This window comes from Oryctolagus cuniculus, chromosome 1, assembly GCF_964237555.1.
Source record: "Oryctolagus cuniculus chromosome 1, mOryCun1.1, whole genome shotgun sequence".
Taxonomy (NCBI): Eukaryota; Metazoa; Chordata; class Mammalia; order Lagomorpha; family Leporidae; genus Oryctolagus; species Oryctolagus cuniculus.
Genome location: NC_091432.1, coordinates 139,111,595 through 139,136,901, shown reverse-complemented (window position 1 = coordinate 139,136,901; position 25,307 = coordinate 139,111,595). Strand labels below are relative to the sequence as shown.

The 25,307-nt window shown below is 46.7% G+C and overlaps 1 protein-coding gene across 3 annotated transcripts in view; it reads left to right on the top strand.

The window, feature by feature from the left end:
* Nucleotides 1–24,888, top strand: part of DIRAS2 (DIRAS family GTPase 2) — a 36,796-nt gene extending 11,908 nt beyond the window's left edge. For all 3 annotated transcript variants that reach the window (XM_070065827.1, XM_008258005.4, XM_070065820.1), the window contains exon 2: nt 20,988–24,888. In XM_070065827.1, the coding sequence (XP_069921928.1) occupies nt 21,024–21,623 (600 nt within the window). In that variant the 5' untranslated portion in view covers nt 20,988–21,023 and the 3' untranslated portion in view covers nt 21,624–24,888. The remainder of the gene's footprint in view (nt 1–20,987) is intronic.
* The last annotated feature ends 419 nt before the right edge of the window (nt 24,889–25,307 follow it).

Here is a 25,307-nt window from a genome sequence, read left to right as displayed (position 1 = left end):
CTCTAGTCCCTGGGACACTCCATGCTATAAGGCCCAGAGTTGTGGTCTTGCTTTGTTAATACAGAGAGCCATGGATGAGACATCAGAGCAGCAACGCTGTCCTGCCCTTGACACAGGGCAGCGAACTTGTGCTCTCTGGTTGCAACCCAGAAGCCCCCAACCTGAGATCCTATGGGGCCCACCAGAGCCGTGTCGCTAGCACAGGTGCATGGACAGCGGCCTGGCATGGAAGAGATGAAGTGGAGATCTCTGCTGAAGCTGCTGTCGCCTGGGGGCGAGGTGCTTCCCCTCCCTAAACATGAACTTCAGATTCATTCATGCGTCAAAGAAATCTTGCACAGTTCCTGGGGGCCAGGCAGATTGAGAAGACCACAGTGAATGGAACAGATAAAAGGCTGTTGTGGAGAGAGAGAGAGCGAGTGAGCTGTTTGCTGGTTCACTCCCCAAAATGCCCACAAGGGCTGGAACTGGATCAGGCTGAACTTGATTCAGTTGTCCCATGTGGGTGGCAGGAACCCAAATACTTGAGCTGTCACTGTTGCCCCCAAGGTTCAGGTTAAAAGGAGCAGAGCCAAGGTTGAACCCAGGCAGTCTGACTTGGGATATAGATGCCCTAACTGGCAGTCTAGCTCCTAGGCCAGACATTCACCCATGGATCTTTTAATACAGTGGAAGTTAGCACAAATTTGGAAAAAAATAAAGGAGGAAAATTATGTAGTATGTCAGAAAGGGATCTGAGTTCTGGAGAAATACAGTAGGAAGAAGTCTCGGACTGCCAGGGTAGAGGGTGAGGTTGTCCGTTGGTGTGGGGTTGGTGGGATGTTCTCACGGGAGGTGGTGTTTGAACATATTGGGAGGTGGGAGTAAGCCCTGGAGCTCTCTTGGGGGATGAATGGTCCCAGGAGCAGGTTGGCTAGTGCAGAGGTCCTAAGGCAGGAACCTGGCAGGTGCGTCTAGCAGCCAGGAGGAGACAGATACGGCTAGAGTGCAGTGAGCTAGGGGAGGGGGGTGGGAAGTGAGGCGGGGAGGGGCAGAGCCCTTAAGCTGTCACTGATGGGGAGGCAAAGCAGAGATGGGGGTGTTTGAGCACAGGGCTGATGAATTTTGGAGGCTGGGAGGAGAGCTGATTGGAGCAGCTCAGGGCTGAAGCGAATGGACCACCCAGGCAGCCGCAGCAGTGGCTCAGGGAAGCAGTGATGGTGGGTGGAGAGTAGAGGGCTCGTGGTGCGGGATGGGCAGGTCTTGATGACAGCGCCGCTGGCTGGTGCTGGTAGCGTGGACGTGAGGTGTGAGAGAACAGGTGCCGGAGCGGGAACTCCGAGGTGCTCGGTCTGGGCAGTGGCTGAGATGCAGAAGTCGGCTGGGGAGCAGCTTAGGGGTGATGGGGGGAATTCAGGTTTGTGTGTGTTTTATTTTGGTTGTCTCCATGGCAGCCAGGCATCCATGTTGGGGTTGGAGAGGGTCTCCCTGGTGCAGTCCACCCTCTCAGTGTTGGGATACCTTCTGGGGCCTCTTGGCTGGGCTCCTGCAGCTACCGCTGCCCCTGCACGTGCAGGGGCCTCACCTTTTTCTAATGCACTTGTTGCCCCCAGAGTGAAAGCTGAGGTTTGCCTGTGCTCACAAGGCTCTGCAGGGCCTGTCAGGTGACCGCGCTTGTCACGTGGGCATCTCTGTCTGCCCCGGCATCACAGGTCTCCAAAGGGCTCACACCATCACCTCTTTCCCATTTGTCCTCAAATATCAGCTCTTCAGGGAGGGACTCCTTCCCTGGCTACTCATCACCTCCCATGCCCATGACCTGTTCTAGAAATGCAACCAAGAGGTGCTACATTTGTGTGATTTTATCCAGTGAGTCCACACCCGTGGAAGTCCTCAATGTTAAAGATCCTGAAGACGCTTAACCATTTGGCTTCCAAGTATGAATTGTGCAGACTGGAGAGCTTTGGCTCTCTAGTTTGCTTGGCTTTGGGAAAAATTGGGTGCAGTCATCCTGCTGTCCCTCTGTGTCCAAATGGAGTTGGTGCCAGGACTGTCCCCAACAGGGATACCTAATACACTCATTTATATACAAGGGCCTCATATTTCTTATATATATATAAGATTTATATATAAGATTTTATATATTTATATATATTTATAATATATAAGATTTATATATTATGTATATAAATATATACTTATTTATATATGAGGGCCTCATATTTCTATGAACCCAAATCATCTGTAGAACAGTTAGAGTACCCAGCGGAATTTAAGTGCTATGTAAACAGTGGTCCTACTACATCATTGGGAATAATGGCAAGAAACAAAGACTGCATGGGTTCAGGACAAACCCACAGTTTTTTCTCCTTAATTCTGTCAATCCACGATTGGTGAACTCCACGCCTGCTGTTCCCACAGTACAGGGGCTGATTGTAATGGCGAATCCTTTCTTATGTATCCATGTGTGTCTCTTTTCAGCATGTTCTCTGCATGCACTGATTGATTTCCCAAAGCAGGTACTGTGCCCCTCTAGTTTGACATGACACCTTTGCATCACAGGGATGGAGGAACTGCACTTATTTTTGGGTAAGGAGGTGCCGTATGGCACAGTACTAAACGTCTCTTGTCATACAGCAAATAGAAAAGAATTTCCAACAGTCGCGTTTTGTATATGAGAAAAATGCACAACTTAGGCGCTCCCACAACTCTTTGCTGCAAAATCACTGCTAAAGAAAGAATTAAAAGTGCAAAGGCCCTAAGAGAAAATACCTCATGGTTGCCCCCTCATCTCCATACAAAGATGCTACTGTATCCGAACAGCTGTACTTTTACACAGGAAATATAAAATATCCAAACGCCAGATGTTCAGTGGCTCCTGGTTCCTTTGGCTTTGGTTCCTTTGGTGGAACAATGTGCCGGTGAATAATGCAGTCAATGAATTCCCCTCTGGTCCTGTTCCCATCATATCTTTGTGTCATTTTTGACGTCACTTGACATTGCTAGCCTCTGATGGTTATTCTTACACAGAGCTTCGGAAAGCACTTTGAATTTTTGCTTTGTTTCTATAAAGCACTCATTGATCTTCCCTGGTACGACCGTCCGTTGTTGGTTCACAGAAAATGCGTTTCTAAAGCAAATAATCAGCATGACCCGAGCATGTCCGGTGTTGGGTTGGAGACATTGATTTGCTGCAAAATGAACCAAACAGGCCCTACCTTCTTGGTGCTGGTGTTCTAATGCTGGTGGTGGAGGGGAGGGAGGGAGGGAGGGAGAAGACACAGATGCATGAATAACTGTGGAGAGTATGGGGGCTTTCATTTGGAAGTGCACGGAAATCCACATCACCTTTTAATTGCATTTTCCATGAACTTTTTGAAATCCCCTTGTGGCTGTCTCCAAAGCCTCTTACTACTGAGAGCACTGTTCTGGTTGAGGTGTATCTTTTTTTTTTTTTTTTTTTTTTTTTTGACAGGCAGAGTGGACAGTGAGAGAGAGAGAGACAGAGAGAAAGGTCTTCCTTTTGCTGTTGGTTCACCCTCCAATGGCCACCGCGGCCGGTGCACTACGCTGATCCGAAGCCAGGAGCCAGGTGCTTCTCCTGGTCTCCCATGGGGTGCAGGGCCCAAGCACTTAGGCCATCCTCCACTGTACTCCTGGGCCACAGCAGAGAGCTGGCCTGGAAGAGGGGCAACCGGGACAGAATCCGGCGCCCCGACTGGGACTAGAACCCGGTGTGCCGGCGCTGCAAGGCGGAGTATTAGCCTAGTGAGCCACGGCACCAGCCTTCGAGGCGTATCTTAAATGTTTCTACTTTCCTCACCTATTTATCAAAACTCTCCCTTGTGGTGCTGCTTTGAACACTGGTCTCGTTACACCCTGCGGAATTTTTTTTTTCTAGGTGTCGTTCTGTAGGACTTGGAGAAAGAATGAATTTTAGATTGTCTCCATATATTATATATTTTATCATGACAGGAAAACACATACTCTACCTATGGTTTATGACTTGTTGCCTTTCACTACCACTAAGGAACCTCAAGAAGATTCTGAGAATTTTTTCGAGCCAACTTCAGTTAAACTTTGTAACGTACTGGATTAAGTATTATGTGTTATTAGACTTTGCTGGATAAAAAGTAGAGAGGTTTGTTTTCATGTTCTGAGCAGGATGTATATATATACCCACAGACATACATAGCACATTGTATTTTATCCACTCATCTGTCACTGACTCCTGGGGTTGCTTCCACCTTTTGGCCATTGTTCATCATGTTGCTAGGGACATGGGTATGCAACCATGTGGTACAGTTCCTGCTTTCTTTGCTTCTGGATACATTGAACAATTCATAGAAAGTAAATTAAAAGGGAAATTTATTTGAGTGCAAATAAAATAGGGACCATGTGTAGCTTTTTCATAATACACATCTTCCATGAACTTTTCAAAGTATTCTTATATATCCAGATGTAGAATTGTTGAATCATGTGGTAACTCTATCTTGAGCCTTTTTTATATAGGCGGCACCGTTTTAGATTTCCACCAGGAACATGCATGGTTCCAATTTCTCTACAGCTTTGCCAGAACTTCTTAGTTTCTTGCTTTCTAATTTTTTTTAAAGATTTATTTATTTATTTGAAAGTCAGAGTTACACAGAGAGAGGAGAGGCAGAGAGAGAGAGAGAGAGAGAGAGAGAGAGAGAGAGGTCTTCCATCTACTGGTTCACTCCCCAATTGGCCGCAATGGCAGGAGCCAGGAGCTTCTTCCAGGTCTCCCACATAGGTGCAGCGGCCCAAGGGCTTGGGCCATCTTCTACTGCAGGCCAGAGCAAAGAGCTAGATCAGAAGTAGAGCAGCTGGGTCTCAAGCCGGCACCCATATGGGATGCCAGCACTGCAGATAGGGGCTTTACCTGCTATGCCACAGCGTTGACCCCCACCCCTAGTTTTTTTTTTGAGAGTTATTTATTTGAAAGACAGAATGACAGAGACAGGGAGAGTCAGAGAGACTTTCGTCCTCTGATTTACTCCCCAAATGGCCACAATGGCTAGAGCTTGGCCAGACTGAAACCAGGGGTTAGAAACCCCATCTGGGTCTCCTACATGGGTGGTAGGGGCCCTAAGCCCTTGCGCCATCTGTTTCTGCCTTCTCAGGAGCATTGGCAGGGAGCTGGATCAGATGAAGAGCAGCCCGGACTCAAAGGAGCACCAGTGTCAACATGCTGGTGTCAAAAACGCCAGCTAAACCTGCTGTGTCACGACATTGGCTCCTGGTTTGTTTGTTGTTCCCCTTTAATTGTCATTCTAGTGAGTGTGAAGCAGTGCTTCACTGAGGTTTTGATTTGTACTTTTCTAATGATTAATTATGTCAAACACCTTTTCATGTGCTTGGTGACCATTTGTGCATCCTCTAGAGAAATGTCAATTCAGGATCGTTGTCCATGTTTGGCTGGCTGGTTTTATGCTGTTCAGTTGCAAGAGTTCTGTACATATTGTGGACACTAGATCTGCTTAGATGCGTGATGTATTTTCTCTCATTCTGTATATTCTCTCTCTTCTTTTTTTTAAACAGAAGAGATCTTTCATTCACTGGTTTACTCCCCAGATGGCTGGAACATCTGCTCTGGGGCAGGCTGAAACCAGGAGCCAGGAGCTTTTTTTGAGTCTCCCATGTGGGTGGCAGGGGCCCAGGTGCTTGGGGCATCATTGGCAGCTTTCCCAGGTCATTAGCAGGGAGCTGGATCGGAAGTGGAGCTACCATGAAGAGGCCCGCATATGGGATGCTGGCGTTGCCGGTGGTGGCTTTACCTGCTACGCCATGACTCTGGCCCAGTGTAGACTTCCTTTAATATTCTTCATGGTGTGCTTTTCTTGTACAAGTGTTGTCTAAAAAGATTTACTTATTTGAAAGGCAAAGTGAGACTGAGAAAGATGTTCCATCCGTTGATTCACTCTCCAAATGGCTGCAGCAGTTAGGGCTGGGCCAGGCAGAAGCCAGGAGCCAGGAGCCAGCAGCTCCATCCAAGTCTCCCACATGGGTAGCAGGGGCCTAAGGAGCACCATCCACTGCCTTCCCGGGTGCATCAGCAGGAAGGTGGATGGGAACTTGAGCAGCTGGGACTTGAATTGGTGCTCTGATATGGGATGCCAGCTTCTAGTGGCAGCTTAAGCATCTGTGCCACTGTGCTAGCCCTACTCAAGTTTTTGATTTTGATGGAGTCCAATTTATCCCTTCACATGGAATTGCAAGGGGCCTTGAATAAGGAACGATCTTGAAAAGGAAGAACAAAGTCGGAGGATTCATTTCTTCATTTTTAAACCTACAAAGCAACAGTGAACAAAACGGGGTGATACTGGTGTTTGCGTGGACACGTAGACCAATGAGATAGAATTTAGAATCCAGAAATAAACTGTCATGGTTGCAGGTGATTGATTTTGGAGAAGGGTTCTAGACCATTTGATGAGGGGAAGAGTCAGTCCTCTTTTTAACAAATGGTGCTGGGCTGTCCACGTGCCAAAAATGAAGCTGGGCACCTCCTCACACCAAAAACCAAAATTAATTCCACATGGAGCCTGGACCTAAATGTAAGAGCTAAAACCATAAAACTCTAGAGGAAACAGAGGTAAATTTTCATGACTTTGGATTTGATAATGGATTTTTAGTTATGACATTAGAAGCATGAGCAGCAAAATAATTCATGATTGTTTGAAGGACTCTTTCAACCACTTGCCCATTTGGTAAACTTCAGTTGGTTAACAATACAGGTGCACCTAACCAAGTTCACGTACGTGGTGCTGTGTTCCAGTGTGCTGATGCTGAGTGAGGCTCCCTGGGCTGCTGATGCTGGCACGTTCAGCTGTCATAGCTGGCATTGTACACCTCCTTTTCCATGTGTGCAGACATCTCTGCTCCACTTGCCTTTATCCTTCGGAACTTGTTTCCCTGTAGGAGTCAGCTTTGCTGCCTTGGGCATTAGTAACTGGTTCTTTGACCAGGATAATGCTATTTTTAATATTCATGTGATTTTCATTGTTTTTCATTTTGCATTTCAAAGTGTTTCACATATTTATTACTGAACCAAGCCACTAGTGCAACGCATGGAAAGAGAGAGGAAATCATATCCCCGATAAAACGTGTCCAGCTGTCCAGAGAGTGGTACATTTTCAGCTGGCTGTGCAAGACGATAGAGACCTTGAGATAGCATAAATATTCATGCTGTCTCCATACAGTTCATTGCAGACCCAGCCTGGTTCTTCTCCAGTGCCTCCACTTGGGGTTGTACCTGATATTTTCTTAAACCAGTCTTCATCCAGATCCATCAGGGAATGGAGCAGGTTTGCCCCCCTGTGTTTTGTCCAGGTGTCACTTGATCCTGGAAGTCTTATGAGAGGACATGGTGATGGGAGGAGTCAGGCGTAGCCCCATGATGGCAGAGAAAAGGGAGAGAGCATGATTTTTCCTTCTCATTTCACTTGCCTGGATGGGATGAAAAAAAAAAAAAAAGGCAGAAAATGACCACAATGTTAGCCAGGTACCGAGCAATCCTGGAAGTGTCACTGAGCACACTTTGGGATTAGACTCTTTGGGATTGCTGGCTATTTTAGTTCCCCCAAATGAAATGGTTGCAAACATAACATCAGCAGGTGTTATTCCTGTGCTTACACTGTGGACTTACTTGCCCATTGGAAATGAAACGGAAACCTCATTGATTGTATTCCTTTCCTTCCAAGAAACACCCTGTTTCTCTTGGCTTATTTCATTCTTATGTGTTGTGGGGTCTTGACACAAGCACATGAGAACCTCTCGGGTGTGTGCTGCCTGTGCACCTGTGTGAACATCGCCTGGAAGAATCTCCAGAACCACACCTGCCCTGCCCCAAACACGACTCCCGAAGAAGGGTTCTGCTTTTCTGCAGAGAGACATAGGTGGTGTTCAACTCTCATTTATGATCACACACTTCCCAGTAACGAATCGTTCATTGTTTCACATTGGGCCCAGGAGGTACGTGAAATGAACCTTTACTTAAATCGAGATTCTAAAAATGCAGTTTTCTTACCTAGAGAATTTGTGCTTCGTTGAAAGTTACTTCTTTTAAGATGTTTATGTTCAAGAATCAGTAATAGTCCTTATTTTTACTTAAATGACCCATTCCAATTAAAGAATTCGTAGTTTTAGTGGGAGCTCAGGTACCAACTTAAATATGCAGCTTATTTAAAGTTAATAGCATTTAGTGCTACAGGAGGAGGCAGTGTGAGAACAAGGCCATCACGGAGCAGAAGCAATCCATATAAACCTCAGGAGATGTGTGAACCTTTGGCTTAGGCTAAGATAGTTTGTTTCTGACAGACTAGTACACTAAACTGGCAACCTCTTCCAAACGTTCACTCTGAAAGAACTGAACTCTTCTATAATATATTTTCCAGTTTCAACTACGGGGGATCAGTTCTAAGGCCCCCAAAAGCTGCCCAAATCTGCAGGTGCCCACGTTGCTTGTATAAACAGCCATAGTGTTTGTGGACCTTAGATTCTCTGTGCATTACTGGCAGCATAATGCAAATGGCCTGCAAGGTGTTGTTTAGGGAATAAAGACCAGGAAGAACAACTGTATATAGGGCAGATGTTTGGCATAGCAGTTAAAATCGCTGCATGGGACACCCACGTCCAGTGTTGGAGCACCTGGTTCATGCCCTGTTCCTCAACTTCCAGTCTGGCTTCCTGTGAATACATAGTCTGAACACAGTACGTGAGTCTGTGCCACACATGTGGGAGGGCCAGACTGAGGTCTGGGCTCCTGGCTTCGGCCTCAGCCCAGCCCTGGCTGTAGCAGGCATTTGAATGCAACCAGTAGAAGGAGTATTCGTATCTGTCAGTCTCTCTGGCTTTCGAATAAAATGAAAAATAAACTAAAAAAACCCTAATTTTTTTAAAAAGTCTGTGCATGTTCAGTACAGACACAACATTTTCCCCAGTATTCTCTATCTGCAGTGGGTTGAATCTGTGGGTGCAGACTCTAACTATAGGGGGCTGGCCCTGAGTTTTTGCGGGAGGACTGATCAGGGTATAATAGAGATAAAGGCCATGGGTTGATTTCACCCGGGTTGCTCCTTGCAATTCAACCACATGAACTAAGTTTCTGCCGAAGGATACCAGAATGGGAACATCAGAATCCATTTTCCGCAGAATCCATGCCCTGTCTGCCCACGATGGTACCTGACGTGGTCTTTCTGTACTTGGACGGTCTCATTTTTAACTCTTTCTTGGCACATGTTTTTGTATTTTGTGACATTTGTAGATGGACGATGTATTCCTTTTCCCTTCATCTGTCTGGTCTGCACATAGCTTATAGAAGTGGACGGGACAGTAGAGGCAGCTGGGTCCCACCATGCTGAAGAAAAGCAATGGAAGAGGGGCATGTTACTGCCTCCCAGGCTGCCTCCTGGCCTCTGTGTCTTCGATAGAACTCCAGGCATGTCCCCAGCCAAAGGGGCTGTTCCTTCACAAGGCCAGCTGGAACCCAGACATTTGGGGAGACCAACAGTGTGACAGAGGAGGACTGAGATGAAGAAGCAGAGCCAGACATCTCAGAGAAGTGAGGGGACTGGCAGCAGGAGCCGGGGAGTGCCTCCTGGACATGCAGCATGGTGTCATGGTTCCCGGGACAGAAGCACTCTTCTGGGAACCGGGAGGCATCAAAGCATGAGAATGCCTGTTGGATATACACAGGAGGGGCTGGCATTGGGGCACAGTGGGTTAAGCCACCCGCTGGGATGCTGGCATTCCATATCAGAGTGCCAGTTCCAGTCCCAGCACATGCACGTACGATCCAGCTCCCTGCTAATGTACCTGGGAAAACAGCAGACGATGGCCCAAGGACTGGGGCGCCAACCTCCCCTGTACAAGACCAGAATGGGCTTCCAGGCTCCTGAGTTCACCTGGCTTAACCCTGGCTATTGCAGCCATTTGGGGAGTGAGCCAGTGGATGGAAGATACCTCTCTCTCTCTCTGTGTTTGTCACACTGCCGTTCAAATAAGTAAATCTTAAAAATGCAGGGGGAGATTCTAGAGAAATCACTAACAGGTGAAATTTATCCATCATCTGATAGAAGCTCCAGAAAGAGAGAGAAGAAACATGATTGGGGTTAGGATGGTGTAGTTTAAAAAAATTAGGAAAAAATGTACCTGAGCTTCAGAAAGAATTAGGTTTTTATCTTTCCCTGCCTCTCCCCTGCCCAAAATCAAACAAACAAACAAAAAAACATTAAGAAGCAATTTTAGATACATCCTGGTTAAATGTCAAAAGTCTAAGGCTAAAGAGAGAAAATTAACCCTTTCAAAGATAAAGATACATCCAAATTTCTTAGAAAGAGAATCATGCTGGTTTTGGATTTCACACCAACATCCCTAGGTACCATAGTTAAAGATGAAATAGTTCTGAAAACCTGAAGAAAGAATTTGAACTTAGTTTGTATTCAGAATTCTATCAAGCAACTGCACAGACTCAAATTTTAATATCTAAAATAATTTATTGGCAGTGTTTATATCAAAACATTAAAGAAGGGGATAATCAAAATGAAAAAATTGTCAGCTCAGAATTACTAAGAGAAAACAAAAACTAGAAAAAAATGCAGGGGCTGGTTCTGTGGCATAGCAGGTAAAACCGCCACCTGCAGTGCCGGCATCCCATATCGTCGCCGGTTCATGTCCTGGCTGCTCCACTTCCAATCCAGCTCTCTGCTGTGGCCTGGGAAAGCAGTGGAAGATGACCCAGGTCCTTGGGTCCTTGCACCTGCATGGGAGACCTGGAAGAAGCTCCTGGCTCCTGGCTTCGGATTGGCGCAGCTCCAGCAGTTGCAGCCAACTGGGGAGTGAACCAGTGGATGGAAGACCTCTCTCTCTCTCTGCCTCTCCTCTCTGTGTGTAACTCAGACTTTCAAATAAATAAATAAATCTTTAAAAAAAAGAAAAAATGCAGATGTTGATGTCATAGAATTATTCTTTGGTTAGCAAAGTTTGATGAAGGAAGATGATCTTTCCCTCTTAGGAGATTCAATATTGCTATCCACTCTACAGTGAAAGATCTTTACAAAACTCCAGTAATGCCACTTACCTATGCAGTTTTGAAATAACCTATAGACAAACCACAGAACCATGGTTTTAAATTTTAGAACAAATTATAAATATTATATCTTGAAATTTAAATATGGTTTAGACATTAAAATATGGTGAAGCTAGCAAAGAACAGGCAATAGAGTGCTGTGGTTTGGAAAATTGATGTATTGGAAATTTCTTCCCCAAAGTCTTTTCTAGTAGTATTGGAAATGGGACTTTTGGGAAGTGACCAAGGTTGGATGAGATCATAAGAATGGAAACCTTATGGCCTGGGAAAGCAGTAGAAAATGGCTCAAGTTGGGTCCCTGCACCCACGTGGGAGACCCAGAAGAAGCTCCTGGCTCCTGGCATCAGATTGGTGCAGCTCTGGCTGTTGCGGCCATCTGGGGAGTGAACCAGCAGTTGGAAGACCTCTCTCTCTCTGTCTCTGCCTCTCTCTCTAACTCTTACGAATAAATAAAATAAATCTAAAAAAAAAAAAAAAAAAGAATGGAAGCCCCATGCAGCATCAGTGACTTCATAAGAAGAGGAATGGGATTGAGCTGTCACCTAGTTCTGTGCCGTGTTGGGATGCCCTGTACTGCCTCAGGGCTCCTGAGAGAGTCCACACCAGCAAGAAGCCTTCACCAGGTGCAGTCTCTCGACTTTAGACCTCCAGGTCTAAATAATAATCCCTTTTCTTGATGAACTTCCCAGTCTGCGGTATTCCATTACAGCAGCAGAAAGTGCACTAAGACATGAGAGGGAATGTAATTGTGTTAAATCTCATAGATATTGTCCAAAGTCAACAAGTCAAGACATTAAGAGCTATTATTCAGCAGTGAGTGCATGATTTAAAATTCGAATGGTGAGCACCAGAAAGTGAAGACGCGTGTTCATTCTTTTTAACAGTGGTTATTTTTGAGAAGAGAGACTGGGGCTGCTAAGGATTGGGCCTGGGTACAGGCAAAAACGCATTTAATAATCTCCTTAGTTTTTTTTGTTTTGTTTTGTTGTTGTTTTGTTTTGTTTTGTTTTTTTTTTTTTTTGACAGAGTGGACAGTGAGAGAGAGAGACAGAGAGAAAGGTCTTCCTTTGCCATTGGTTCACCCTCCAATGGCCGGCGCACCGCGCTGATCCGATGGCAGGAACCAGGTACTTCTCCTGGTCTCCCATGGGGTGCAGGGACCCAAGCACTTGGGCCATCCTCCACTGCACTCCCTGGCCACAGCAGAGAGCTGGCCTGGAAGAGGGGCAACCGGGACAGAATCCGGCGCCCCGACCAGGACTAGGACCCGGTGTGCTGGCGCCACAAGGCGGAGGATTAGCCTAGTGAGCCGCGGCGCCGGCCGACTCTCCTTAGTTTTTTAACCCAGTGCGTGCAAGACCTTGTTTTTTGTTTGTTTTAGTGTTTACTTTTATAAAAGGTTATCAGCAGTTAGTCAGCTGGGAGTTCTTGGTGAGCTGAGTGGTTTGGGTGAGGCTGGGCAGCTTCAGTCCTGGCTTCCTGAGTTACCACCACCTGAAGCTGGGTGACTTTTTAATGAACAGAGTTGACTGAGCTCACAGTTCTGGAGGTCCAAGGGCCTGATGCTGGCATTGGCTCAGCTCTGGTGAGGGTCCCTGGCTGTGTCACATGATGGTATATGCAATGGCAGGAGAGGATGTGTGAGAATGGGTTCACTGTGCCAGACTGGAAGCCCAGAGGGACTAGGTAGGGCCACGTTGTTTTTAAATTGGGTTGTTGTTGAATTGTTCAGTTCTTTTATAAATTCTGTAACTAATTCCTTATAAATGATTTATGAAAATTTCTTCCCATTCTGTGGATTGTTTCCTTCTTGGTAGTGTCCTTTGATTTTGGTAAAGTCCGGTTGACCTGCTTTGAACCTCGTTGGTCATACCTCTGGCATCACACCTAAGAAACCATGGACTATTCCAAGGTCATCATGATTTATGCTTATGTTTTCTCTAAGAGTTTTGTAGCTTTAGCTCTTACGCTGAGATGTTTGATCCATTTTTGTAGTGGATGCTGCTCATGGTGAGGCCATAGCCTCCTGAATATTGGACATGGCCGTGGTCATGCAGGCCTTGTGAAGGCACACCTTCCTAAGTGGAATGCTGCTACAGTAAGCAGACGGTTTGCGTTATTATTAGATATGGCTTTTAGGAAAACTCCTTATCACACTTCCAGGACATAGAAGGTAAGGCAGGAGCAACTTGAACTTTGGTTCCCATCAAAAATATATCACGTAATACTTACCTCCTTTGCTTGTGTCTGGTTCTTATTCTTTTACAATGATTAGTTCGGCTGCATATTCCCAATTGTTACGTTACTAGTTAAACCCCAACTACATAATAAAAAGTGCCAACTGGAGCTGTCAAACAGCACTCTTCAGATGAAGATATCTGTGTTTCGGCTCATCATTTAAAACTCCACAATTTTGAGTTCATTTCTTGTGTGGTTGGTTGGATGTCTTACTTTTGCCTGTGAATGTCCATTTGATCCAGCATCATTTGTTGGAAGACTCTTTTCTCTGTTTAAATTTCTTGGCACCCTTGTCAAAATTAGTAAGCTGTAAGTGTGCTGGTTTATTTCTGGACTCTAAATTCTGTTCTGTTCATCTGTCTGTCTATCCAGTGCTACCTGGACACTGCCTTGATTATTGTAACCTTATAAAATGAATTTAAAGGCCGGCGCCGCGGCTCACTAGCCTAATCCTCCGCCTGCGGCGCCGGCACACCGGGTTCTAGTCCCGGTCGGGGTGCCGGATTCTGTCCCGGTTGCCCCTCTTCCAGGCCAACTCTCTGCTGTGGCCCTGGAGTGCAGTGGAGGATGGCCCAAGTGCTTGGGCCTTGCACCCCATGGGAGACCAGGATAAGTACCTGGCTCCTGCCATCGGATCAGCGTGGTGCGCTGGCCGCGGCGGCCATTGGAGGGTGAACCAACGGCAAAGGAAGACCTTTCTCTCTGTTTCTCTCTCTCACTGTCCACTCTGCCTGTCAAAAATAAAAAAATAAATAAATAAAATGAATTTAAAATCAGAAAGTATGAGTCCTCAAGCTTTTTTTCTTTATTTCTTTTTTTAAAAAACAGTATTTTGGCTATGTTGGGTCCCTTAAATTTTCATATAAATTTTGGTGTTTGCTTGTCAATTTCTGGCAGGTAGCCAGTGGAATTTTCAGGGATTGCATTGAATCTGTAGGTGACTTGGGGGATGTTGCCATCTTAATCATATGAAGTCTTCTGATCCATGAACATGAGGTGCCTTTCCCTATATTGAGATCTTTCATTTCTTTCAACAATGTTTTATAATTATCATAGGATAAGGTTAATACTTTTTTGGTTAAATTTATTCTTAAGTGTTTTATTCTTTTCAATGCTGTTGTAAATGGAATTCGTTTGTTAATTTCACATTGTTCAGTGTAAGTGTATAGAAATATAATTGTTATATAAATGTCATTTCTGAAATCTTGATGAACTAGTTAATTAGTTTAAATTGTTTAGTGGGCTCCTTAGGATTTTTCTATATACAATATAGAATATATATATCTATATTGACAAATAGTTTTCTTCTTACTCTCCAATGTGAATGACTTTTATTTCACTCAGTTGTCAATTCCCCCTGCTAATGTTGAATGGAAGCTCTCAGAGTGGACGCCCTCATCGTTTTCCTGATCTAAGGGAGAAAGCATTCGGTCTTTCACTGTAGTATGTCATCAAGCTACATACGTTTTCCTGAAGCCTTTCATCTACTGAGCAAGTTCCCTATTACTCCTGGGTCATGGGTTTTACGTTTTTTAAAATCCTGAATGGAATAAGCATCGAAGGTTTTCCTTTCTCTCCTCTCTCTCTCTCTCTTTTTTTTTTTTTTTGTAAATCCTGAAATTGTCATGTTATTTTGTTCTTTATTTTGTTGATCTAGTATATTGTGTTAATTTATTTTTAAAGGATAACCATTATTTGTTTGTTTGAAAGGCCAAGACACACAGAAAGAGAAAGACAGACAGAGATCTCGCATCCGCTGGTTCGCTCCTCGAATGTCTGCAGTAGTCAGGCTGGGCCAGGCTGAAGCCAAGCACCCAGGGTTCAGTCTGGGTCTCTGGTAGGGGTGGCTGGGACCCACATACTTGAGTCATCACTTGCTGCTTCCCAGGGGGGGCATCAACACAAGCTGGAATTACTGATTGATTTTTATATGTTAATCCCATTTTGTATTCCTGGGATAAATCCCAGTTGGTTATGGAGTATGGTTCTTTTTTATATATTGATGCGTTCATTTGCAAGTATTTTGTTGAAGCTATTGGTCTGTAGATATTGTATTGTTTTCTCGTTGCCTTGTTTTGGTATTAGGGCAGTACTGGATTCATAGAAGGAGTGAAAGATGTTTTTCTTCTTTAATGTCTGCAAGAGTTTGTGAAGAGTTGCTGTTAATTTCCTTTAAATGTTTGCTGTGTGGGCAGAGGCAGATGCAATGGTTATGAGGCTGCTTGGGCTGCTCGTACCCCGTTATCAGGGATCCAGGTTCAGTCAAGACTTGGCTCCACTTCTGATTCCAGCTTCCTGCTAACGGACACCCTGGGGCAGCAGACGATGGCTTGTGTATTTGGGTTCCTGCTACTGACATGGGAAATCTGGTTTGCATCCTGGGTCCCTGGCTTCAGCCTTGCCCAGCCCCAGGTATTACAAGCATTTGGGAAATAAACAAGCACTTGGAAAATCTCTCTCTCTCTCTCTCTGCCTTTCAAATAAACAACAAATTGTTTTTTTTAATATTTAAATAAAACAATTGTTTTTGGCTGCAATTCACCCGTGAAGCCATCTGGGCCTGGGCGTTTCTTGTGGGTAGTTTTGGATTCATAGTGTAATCTTTTCCTGTTATTGGTCTATTCAGATTTTTTTTTTTTTACTTCTTGAGTCAGCTTGGGTAATTTGTGCCTGTTCCAGCTAAGTTATCTTAACTGTTGCTTATGATAGTTAGAGGATGCTTTTATTTCTGTAAGTAGTAGTAATAACTCTCCTCTCATTCTTGATTTTAGTACATTTAGTATTCTTTCTTTTGCTTAATTAGCATAGCTAAAATTTTATAATTTTGTTGATATTTCCAAAGAACTAACTTTTGAGTTTATAGATTTTTCTCTATTCTTTTTAATTTCTACTATAAACTAAGTTTTCCTTGATGTTTCCCTTGGGTTTAGTTTGCTTTTGGTTGAAGGTGGCACAGGCAACTAATTGAGGTGTTTACAGCTCTGGTTTCTCTCCAAGCACTGCTCTAGCCGCGCCAGCTTCCTCCCCAATATCTTGTTGACATTTTCTGCTCCTCTGAGGTTTTTCGCCTTCCTGCCAGTTTCCCCCCTCTCCACGTTCCTGCTGGAGGATCCCCTCCCTGCTTGGTCCTAACGGAAAGTAAACAGAGAGCTCAGTGCTGGGAACGGGCCGAGTGCGCGGCTGTGCTGTCTCCCTCCCTCCCTCCCCACAGTCCACCTGGGCGAAGGCAGAATCGTGTGAGAGCTGAGCACCTCCAGTGCACAGGGCGTCAACGGCTTGCCGCTCTTTTAATAGCATCCATCAGCTGTGGTCTTTGGCCTTCTTTCATGCTTTATAATTTCTCTCGGGGGATTTTAGGATTTTTTTTTTTAGTGCTACTTATGTATATATAGATGGTACCCAAGTATTTATCACTGGACTAGACCTTTCTACTCTGAACTACAAAGTAAAACCCGCTCATCTGTCAGGCATGTCCCCCTCTATGTCCCAGAAAGCTGACCCGATCAAGGCGTCTGTTGCCTCACTGTCCGTCACCTCTTCTTAGACCCGCATTCCCTCTTCTGCTTTTTATTTTGATGGATGTTTCCGCCTGCTTCCTTGGGTTGCCCTCCACCCTGATGCCAGTTGACACTCGCGTCCCACCATGGCATGTCCCCTGAGGTCCTTCCTTTTGACTGACATCATCGTCACTTCACCCTCCGGCCAATCCCAGTGCTCTGTGCGAAGTTTCCTGGGGGCTCCAGGAAGAACTGGATGTCCCAGTGGTTCTCTTGCCTTTGTTTATAAATTTGTTGTAGCCGGCGCCGCGGCTCACTAGGCTAATCCTCTACATGCGGCACCGGCACACCGGGTTCTAGTCCCGGTTGGGGCACCGGATTCTGTCCCGGTTGCCCCTCTTCCAGGCCAGCTCTCTGCTGTGGCCCGGGAGTGCAGTGGAGGATGGCCTAAGTGCTTGGGCCCTGCACCCCATGGGAGACCAGGAGAAGCACCTGGCTCCTGGCTTTGGATCAGCGCGGTGCACTGGCCGCAGCGGCCATTGGAGGGTGAACCAACGGCAAAAGGAAGACCTTTCTCTCTGTCTCTCTCTCTCACTGTCCACTCTGCCTGTCAAAAAAAAATTTTTTTTTGTCGTAGCCTCTACCACCTGGGGCATCTTGTATTCTTCCCTAGGCTTGTGTGCCGCTACTGCTGGGAGCTCCAGCTGGTAAGCAGTGGGTTTGCATCGTATCTAGAAAGTGTTTTGCAAATGCTTGTGAAGTAGGTGGTTGCGAGGTGGAAGAAGATCGCTTCCTGTTGGAGAGATGAGGGTCGGTGTGGATGTTTGCCCAGATCCGTCTCATCAGTGTGTGTTGAACTTGATCCCCTGCACTGTGTGACTGCCGTCCATCTTTCAAGTTCCTGCTTCCATGCCTCTTGCCAGGGGATTTAGGTTGCTTCGTGCATCTCCTTTGCAACACTTGCTGCAGTGCAGTTTATTAAATATTTGTGAAGCCATCCTTGTGCTGTGTGTCTGAGATCCTTGGGAAGGAGGCCCTGCCTGAGGTGTGTCCTCTGCACCCTTGTTCCGTAGCCCCTTCCCAGGGCCTGGCATTTAGCTGAAGTACAGTAAGTATTTTTTTGAACAAGTGAATAGTCATAGTAGCCATACCTACCTTGTTAATGCTTAGTATTTGCTTTCTATATTTTGGTTACCAGTTTAAGTGATAGAGACAGCCTCACAGAGCTGACAACATAGCCAGCAAACATGTAAAGGATGTGGACTCTGTGAGCTGTTGGGGTCCAGAACTGAAGACTTGTTCCCTTGCTGCCAGATACTTGCACTGTAGCCTGGAGTTAAATGAGGTTGCCGCCTGCCAAGCAAGAAGGGAGCATCATTCTGAGGACGCAGAGAGAAGCCTCAAATCAGAATCCATATGCCGTTGAATTAAAAAAAAGAAAGATATATCTATAAATGGTGGAATAATTTATCACAATACTGCACTCTTGAATTGATCCTAATTATCTCATGAGCATTTAATAGACTTAATCAGCCTTCCCAGCAGGCTCTCCTGCAGTCTTTGTTATTAATGAACGTCCTGACATCCGGGTCTTGGTAGGTCTGGGATTACAAAGTACACACAAGAACGTCTGAGAGTATAAATGAGCAGACTGTAGGCGAGTGCATATGGCGAAATCCGAAGATGGCAGTGCAACAGCCCCGAGCCTCTGTCTGCCAGGAGGCGTTGTGCAAGCCCACTTCCTTCCACTGTTGATTATGTTTAATGATTTGTACTGGACTTGGAAAATGACTTTGTTCAGCAATGTTTTCCACAGTAGTTCCCCAGTTACTTTAAGGATGGGAGAGCAAGCAGTCCGTAGCACGCTTGCCTGTAGGAGAGAACGAGTTCCCCTTTTCCTTTGCTGTATTCCTTGTCTACTTCCAGAAATGGATGTTGCTTAATTCTGTACCTCTTCGTGTGTTTGGATCTTTCCTTACAAAAGAAAGGGCAGAATGAAGTATATTTGAGAGAGCTGAAGAAGGCACATTTCCCAATCCCTTTGAAGTGTGTGGTATGTGTGATGAACAAGAACTCCGTTCATTCCATTAATGGTTGTTGGCAAGTACGCTAGCAACCTGGTGACACTTGCCTCCTATGATTCTTTAAAACAAAGCGCCGACGAGTGGTTTCCAGGAAGCTCATGGAGAATGCACATCATGGAAGAAAACTGTGTGTGGATTTCAAAAACGTTTTGTACGCAAGTAAACTACTTTTAATTGCATTTTCCATGAACTTTTGGAAGCACTCTTGTATAATTGCTTTAGTGTGGATGAATAAAGATACTGCAAGCTTCTTAGTTATCTGTGAACGCCTCCTGCTTAGTGGAGACACACAACACTGTGGTCTGCTCCCTGCTCTGTCCTCAGGCAGCCTGAGGGTAGATGGGTGCCTGTGACACTGGCTTGTAGCCACACCTCACCCCTCACTGCTATGTGGCGCTGGGAGCATTACTTTCCTGGCTCTCTCTGTGTCTCTTGCTTCATCATTGCACAACAGAGAGAATGGCATCAACTTCTACAAGGTGGAGAGGATCCATGAGTTAGCATGAGCACCAAGTAAATACTAAGAGCATGCTCTTCCCCTTCCGGTATTTGTACTAAAAAAGCCCACAGTAATTATGACCAATCTATTGGGTATTTGGTACAAGTTTGTTGCTAAAACACAACCTGGGAGGCAGCAAGCAATGGCTCACATAGTTAGGTTCCTGCCATCCACCTAAGAAATCTGAAATTCGTTCCTGACTCCAAGCTTCAGCCCTGGCCATTGCAGGCCTTTGGGAAGTGAACCAGCAGATGGGAGATTCTCTCTCTGTCTGTGTGTGTGTGTGTCTGTCTGTCTGTCTCTCTCTCTCTCTCTCTCTCGTGCTTTCTTTCTCTCTGTTTCTCTGCTCAAATAATTATTATACACAAATTAACTAAAGGACTTGTTGGAATCTTAAAAGGAGTTGCATTGAAACTATAAAGCAGTTTAGGGTGAATGGCCACCTTATGACTAAACCTTCCCATTAGTGAACCTAACAGGTCTGTTTATTTATTTAAGTCGTCTTGAATTTATCTCAGCAGTGTTTGTGATTTTCAGTAGAGGCCTATTGCACCTGTTTGTTTATTCCTGAATAGTTAATATTTATATGCTATGTGTGTTTGCTTTTTTAAATGTACATTTTCCAACTTTTCATTATTCTATGTAGGAATCCAAGTGATTTTATTGACCTTGTCTTCTGCAACATGGCTGAGGTACATTATAGCTCAAGCAGTTACAAGTAAAATGACTTTTTGTGCAGGTTTCTGCTGGGGGCTGGTCCTTCTCTCATCTCCCCATTGGCTCTCTGCTCGTCTTGGGCTTCCTTTGCGTTCTTTCCTGGGCATCGGGTCAGCTGTGGACAAAGATGTTCAAGGTCATGACTCAGTAAGGAGAAACAGAAAGGTTCCAGAGAGCTCCAGCGTTCACTGGCTGCCCTTTTGGAAACTGAGAATCTACAAGTTTATTTGGTCTAGGATTGTAGATGTGTTGAAACAAACTTTGCATCGTTCTTGTGTTGGGAGAGTGAATGCAAACATCACTGTCGCTCCCCCTCTTCGTGGAGGAACGATGCAGGACCCTGCGCTGTTCTTTTGTCTGCTCGGCCCTTCCCGGGTTTGCTGCCAGTCCTTCCACCTCTGTGGAAGGGTGGCTCCCCCTGCCACTTTCCCCACTTCCGCGGGGGGAGCGGCACACCGCCGGCCGGCTCTCTCGGGGGCTGCTCAGATGTTCCTTCAGATAGATGTTCCCCTTAGATGTTCCTGGTGCATGTTGTCTCTCTCCTCCTTTATAGTCCTCTTCCACCAATCCCAACTCTGCTACCCACACGCCGAGTACGCTGCTCTCCTCCAATCAGGAGCAGGATCAGCTCCTGCAGGTTATTGGTCGAGCTGGAGGCAGCTGTGTAGAAGTTGTTTACTCCTCTCCCAGCGCCATATTGTGGGAGAGCAGATGCATAGAATAAGTCTTAATTCCAGTAACTTAGTCTAGTCCGAGTTGCTCCCCACACATCACCACTTCAGTTTCTTCTATCATAAAGAGTGGTCACGCCATCCTTTTTGAGAACGACGTTGTTAATGCTGTCCAACGTCTGATTCCTTTGTCAGGTGTCTGCTGGTTGATCGTCGGCAGCCGCAAGCACCATGCCTGAGCAGAGCAACGATTACCGCGTGGCCGTGTTCGGGGCAGGTGGTGTTGGCAAGAGCTCGCTGGTGTTGAGGTTTGTGAAGGGAACGTTCCGGGAGAGCTACATCCCCACGGTGGAAGACACCTACCGGCAGGTGATCAGCTGCGACAAGAGCATCTGCACGCTGCAGATCACCGACACCACCGGGAGCCACCAGTTCCCGGCCATGCAGCGGCTGTCCATCTCCAAGGGGCACGCCTTCATCCTGGTCTACTCCATCACCAGCCGGCAGTCCCTGGAGGAGCTCAAGCCCATCTACGAACAGATCTGCGAGATCAAGGGGGACGTGGAGAGCATCCCCATCATGCTGGTGGGCAACAAGTGCGACGAGAGCCCCAGCCGCGAGGTGCAGAGCAGTGAGGCCGAGGCCCTGGCCCGCACGTGGAAGTGCGCCTTCATGGAGACCTCGGCCAAGCTCAACCACAACGTGAAGGAGCTCTTCCAGGAGCTGCTGAACCTGGAGAAGCGCAGGACCGTGAGCCTGCAGATAGATGGCAAGAAGAGCAAGCAGCAGAAGCGGAAAGAGAAGCTCAAGGGCAAGTGCGTGGTCATGTGAGGGCCCTTCCCCGGCCTCCCTCCCATCCCCCATGTGAAACCCACCGTTGTCAGGGTAGCATGTACGACGCCCGCGTGTTAAACATTGCATTGGACCGAGCCAGGCCCTGGCATCCTTCAGAGGGCATGCCACACCGCCAACAAAAAGCCACCCCTCTCTGAGTCCCAGAACCCGCCAGGCAGTTAAAAGCCAACACCTGCAGCCTCCCAGGGAACTCGGGACAGTGCATTCCCCAGAGGGAGGTGGGAGGACCTGTCCCCATGATGGCAGCGTGTGCGGAGAGGACTGAACACCGCCCAGTGCATGGGAGAGTGCGTGAGCCCGGAGCCGCAACCCCGAGCCAGGCATTTATCTCTGCTCAGAAGCCGGTAACGTCTTTGGGGGAGGGACATGGGTATGGGCGGAGGCGAGAGCATGAGTCCATCCAAAGCGGACCACACTGGGTCCCTTTCATGCTTTTATTTACCAATTTGTTTTAAATTGGGTTCAACATAAAACAACACAGCCTCCCTCAAAGGAGGGTCTCCACTCGCTGCCCCAGATGCCAGGGACCTTGTTACTACCCTTCCCCCCTCCCCCCCCCAAAGATGCATTCCCCTGGTGTAGACCTAGCTAGCAAGCATCTCTCTCACCTCTGCCAGTGTTTCTTTTTCACATCCAATGGTGAGTTCCCTAACTGCGTGCTGTCCTTTCGGAATGCTTCGGTTCCGGAGTACAGGGTTGTAAACAGCATTAAAGCGTCACCTACTGCTTGCTCCTGGGGTTTCCCTGTGACGGTTTGAGGAAGGTGAAGCTTCTTCCCTTTGGTCCCCAAGGGTTGTGACTCCTTCAGCCTTCAGGTTTTAAATAAAAGCAAATAAAGCGGCTGTTTTTAGGCATTTTGTTAACCCTCCAAGATGGCTTTATTCTCTTAAATAATTTGATCTGTACCCAGCCAGGCAACAGCCAGCAAAGGCCATCTGACGACCAAAAGCTCATCTGTTTTTCTAAGTGACACGCACACGTGGATGCCACACTTTGCACCTTAACAGAGGACATTGAAGCAGGAGTTGTTCACGGTGTCGTTGCTGATCTGTCTGTATCAGAAGTATGTTCCTGGAAAATGCACTTGTGTACCAGTAAATTCTCTTGCATGTTCCGTTACACACGTCTTGTAAGAGCTCTGCGAGACAGCACTCACTCTAGAAACAATTATCTTCCCCTCCTAATGACTGTGTGTGCATCCTTAATCCTCTTTAAACCAAATGACAGCCACTGTGGTTCCTGTGCCAGGCGGGGGAGAGGACAGTGGCTGGAGACCAGCAGGCTGCTCTGCCCTGGGAAGAGTCCAGGCACATCCTCTGCTCTCCCTACGTAGCATCTGTTTGGTCTCTGCATCCTAAGAATTCCCAGACTGGCTGACTGTGGGGTCATCCTCTCCTCTCAGTCCTTGTCACCTGCCGGGCGGAGGGAGCTGCCGTAGCACTTGGGCTTGCTTGCACAGGGGGCCTCCTGGCTGCTGGGCGGCAGTGCTAGCCCTGGACAGAGCTCCCCGGTTGGAGATGTTGCACATGGCGGTGTCTACACTTGCTGTGTTTTCCCCCGCCCCGCCCCCGCTGACGTGGGCACCACCATCCTCCAGAGCGCCAACTAGCTCCCTTTGTAGCCCCGTCTGGTCTCATCCTCTCGGCTCCACCAGAAACTTGACCTGCCGACGTATCTCACGTGGGAGAGAATTAGACCACCTTGGGCTCCTAGGTCAAATCCTCACTGATCCGACCAGAGCAGAGGGAGTGTTCACGCTGAGCGGGGACAAGCCAGGACAGGAGTGGCCCGGGAGCTCGTGGGGAGCTCAGGGCACTGGGACCAGTCCTCAGGTCCCTGATGCAGGCTCCACAACATTTGCAATGAGATCTGGTCGGGGCATTTTCTGGATCCTTGGTTTTTCAACTTGTATCTATATTTTTCCCCCCATTTCTGTTCTCAGAGAGGTTATCGGTTTGTCATTTGTTTATGGGTGAAGTCTAACAGGCAGTGGAATTTCATGGCCAACATGGGATGGCTAGGTTTTTGCCTGGTTTTTTCTGCTGACAGTAAAATGGGATCTTTGCCACTGACCATGATGCTAATAAGGCTTTTTTTCTGAGAGCTTCCTGCAGACGGCTCCATCCCTACAGATCACAAGTCCCCATGCCTTTTAGCCCTTTCCAGACAGTGTGTATTTATAAGCGTCTGGGCGCTCCTCCACGAGAGGTTTGCGGGACTAAAAATCTGTTCTCGTTCAGGATCCGTTGTGTTCCTTTGTGTCTTGCCTGTGAGGTTTGGCTCAGATGGCATGTGAGCCTCCGTGTGGATCTTCATTCTGAGATCATTTTCAATGAGCTGAAGACATTGGTGGTTTTCTCAAATTTGTCTTTTAGGAGTTCTACGTGGACTCAGGGCTTGGCAAGGCAGTACCACTGCATCAGATTTTACTTTTAATTTATTTTTTATTTGTTAGCATTTGTGTGGTCCCGACCCCACCTATGGAGTGGCGGTTCTTAAGAACCCATCTGACATTGCCTATGGGTGCGGCAGGTTCTGACCCAGCCATAGTAAGTTACAGAACTCAAAATGGGAGTTTGAGGCTGGCTCGCTCTCTCTGGGGAGAAGCACGGGGCTCCCTGAGTTCCCTGTGTCCCCGCTGGTCCCCTCCATCCAGCGACAAGCCATGGGCATGCAGACCATGCATCAAGAACAACAAGAGCAATATTGAATTGTTCATTATATCTAGAACTATATACAGAGTCTATACTTTTCCTGCATTTTTGAAGTCTAAAGCAGTAAACTGTACATAGCTGTACGCAAGTATATTTGTTTCACTGTTTGTAATATTTACGAAATGCTCATTCTTTGTAGAACAAGAAACGTATTCAATATTTTAAAAAAACTGCTCTGTAATACTTCGTTTTTTTCCTTCCAAAATTTGTAATGTGTTGCTCCTACATAAGCTCTCCCTGGAAATATCCATAACTCATGGGACACTTGAATACCTTCGAAGACACGTCCTGGAACTCAGAACCCATAAAGCCAACATGTAGAGAAAGTATTTACAGAGCATGACTTTTATACGTGTGGGATATCAATGTGTATATTTATATTCAAAGTGTATTTATTGTTACAGTTCCATTCTCTACTCTGTTTTATTTACTCCACGGTTATAAAATCACCCTTGCGTAACGTTTCTAGTTGCCAGTGATGTTCTGAAAATGATGGGACATACTCCAATAAAGCTTCGGTTATGACACCCTGGCCGGAAGGCAGTGTCGCGTCTTGACCTTCAGGGCGGGGCTGGGCTGCGGGCACTGGCGGACGAGGCTGTCAGAGTCTGGGAGGATCTCTGGTGGGCCCCCGCAGCCTGCCCCCTGCCCTTGTCACTGGGTGGACATGAAGCAGGTGCTACAGGCATCCTCGGCTCAGAATGGGAGGAGCCAAGACCACGTGTCTCCTCTGCCTTCCGCACCCTGGGCTCTTCAGTGAGGTGGTCCTTGGAAGCCCCTGGAGTGGAGTGCTGCTTGCCCCCTCTTCCTGTTTCTCCAGGCTGCCTTTGGGTGACACAGGACGAGCAGATCTGGAACCGAAAGCAGAGGCCTCCCCCAGCGACTGGCTGGCTGAGTGAGTGCACGGCTGCTCTGTGAGTCTTCCGAATGGAAATATTCACATCTG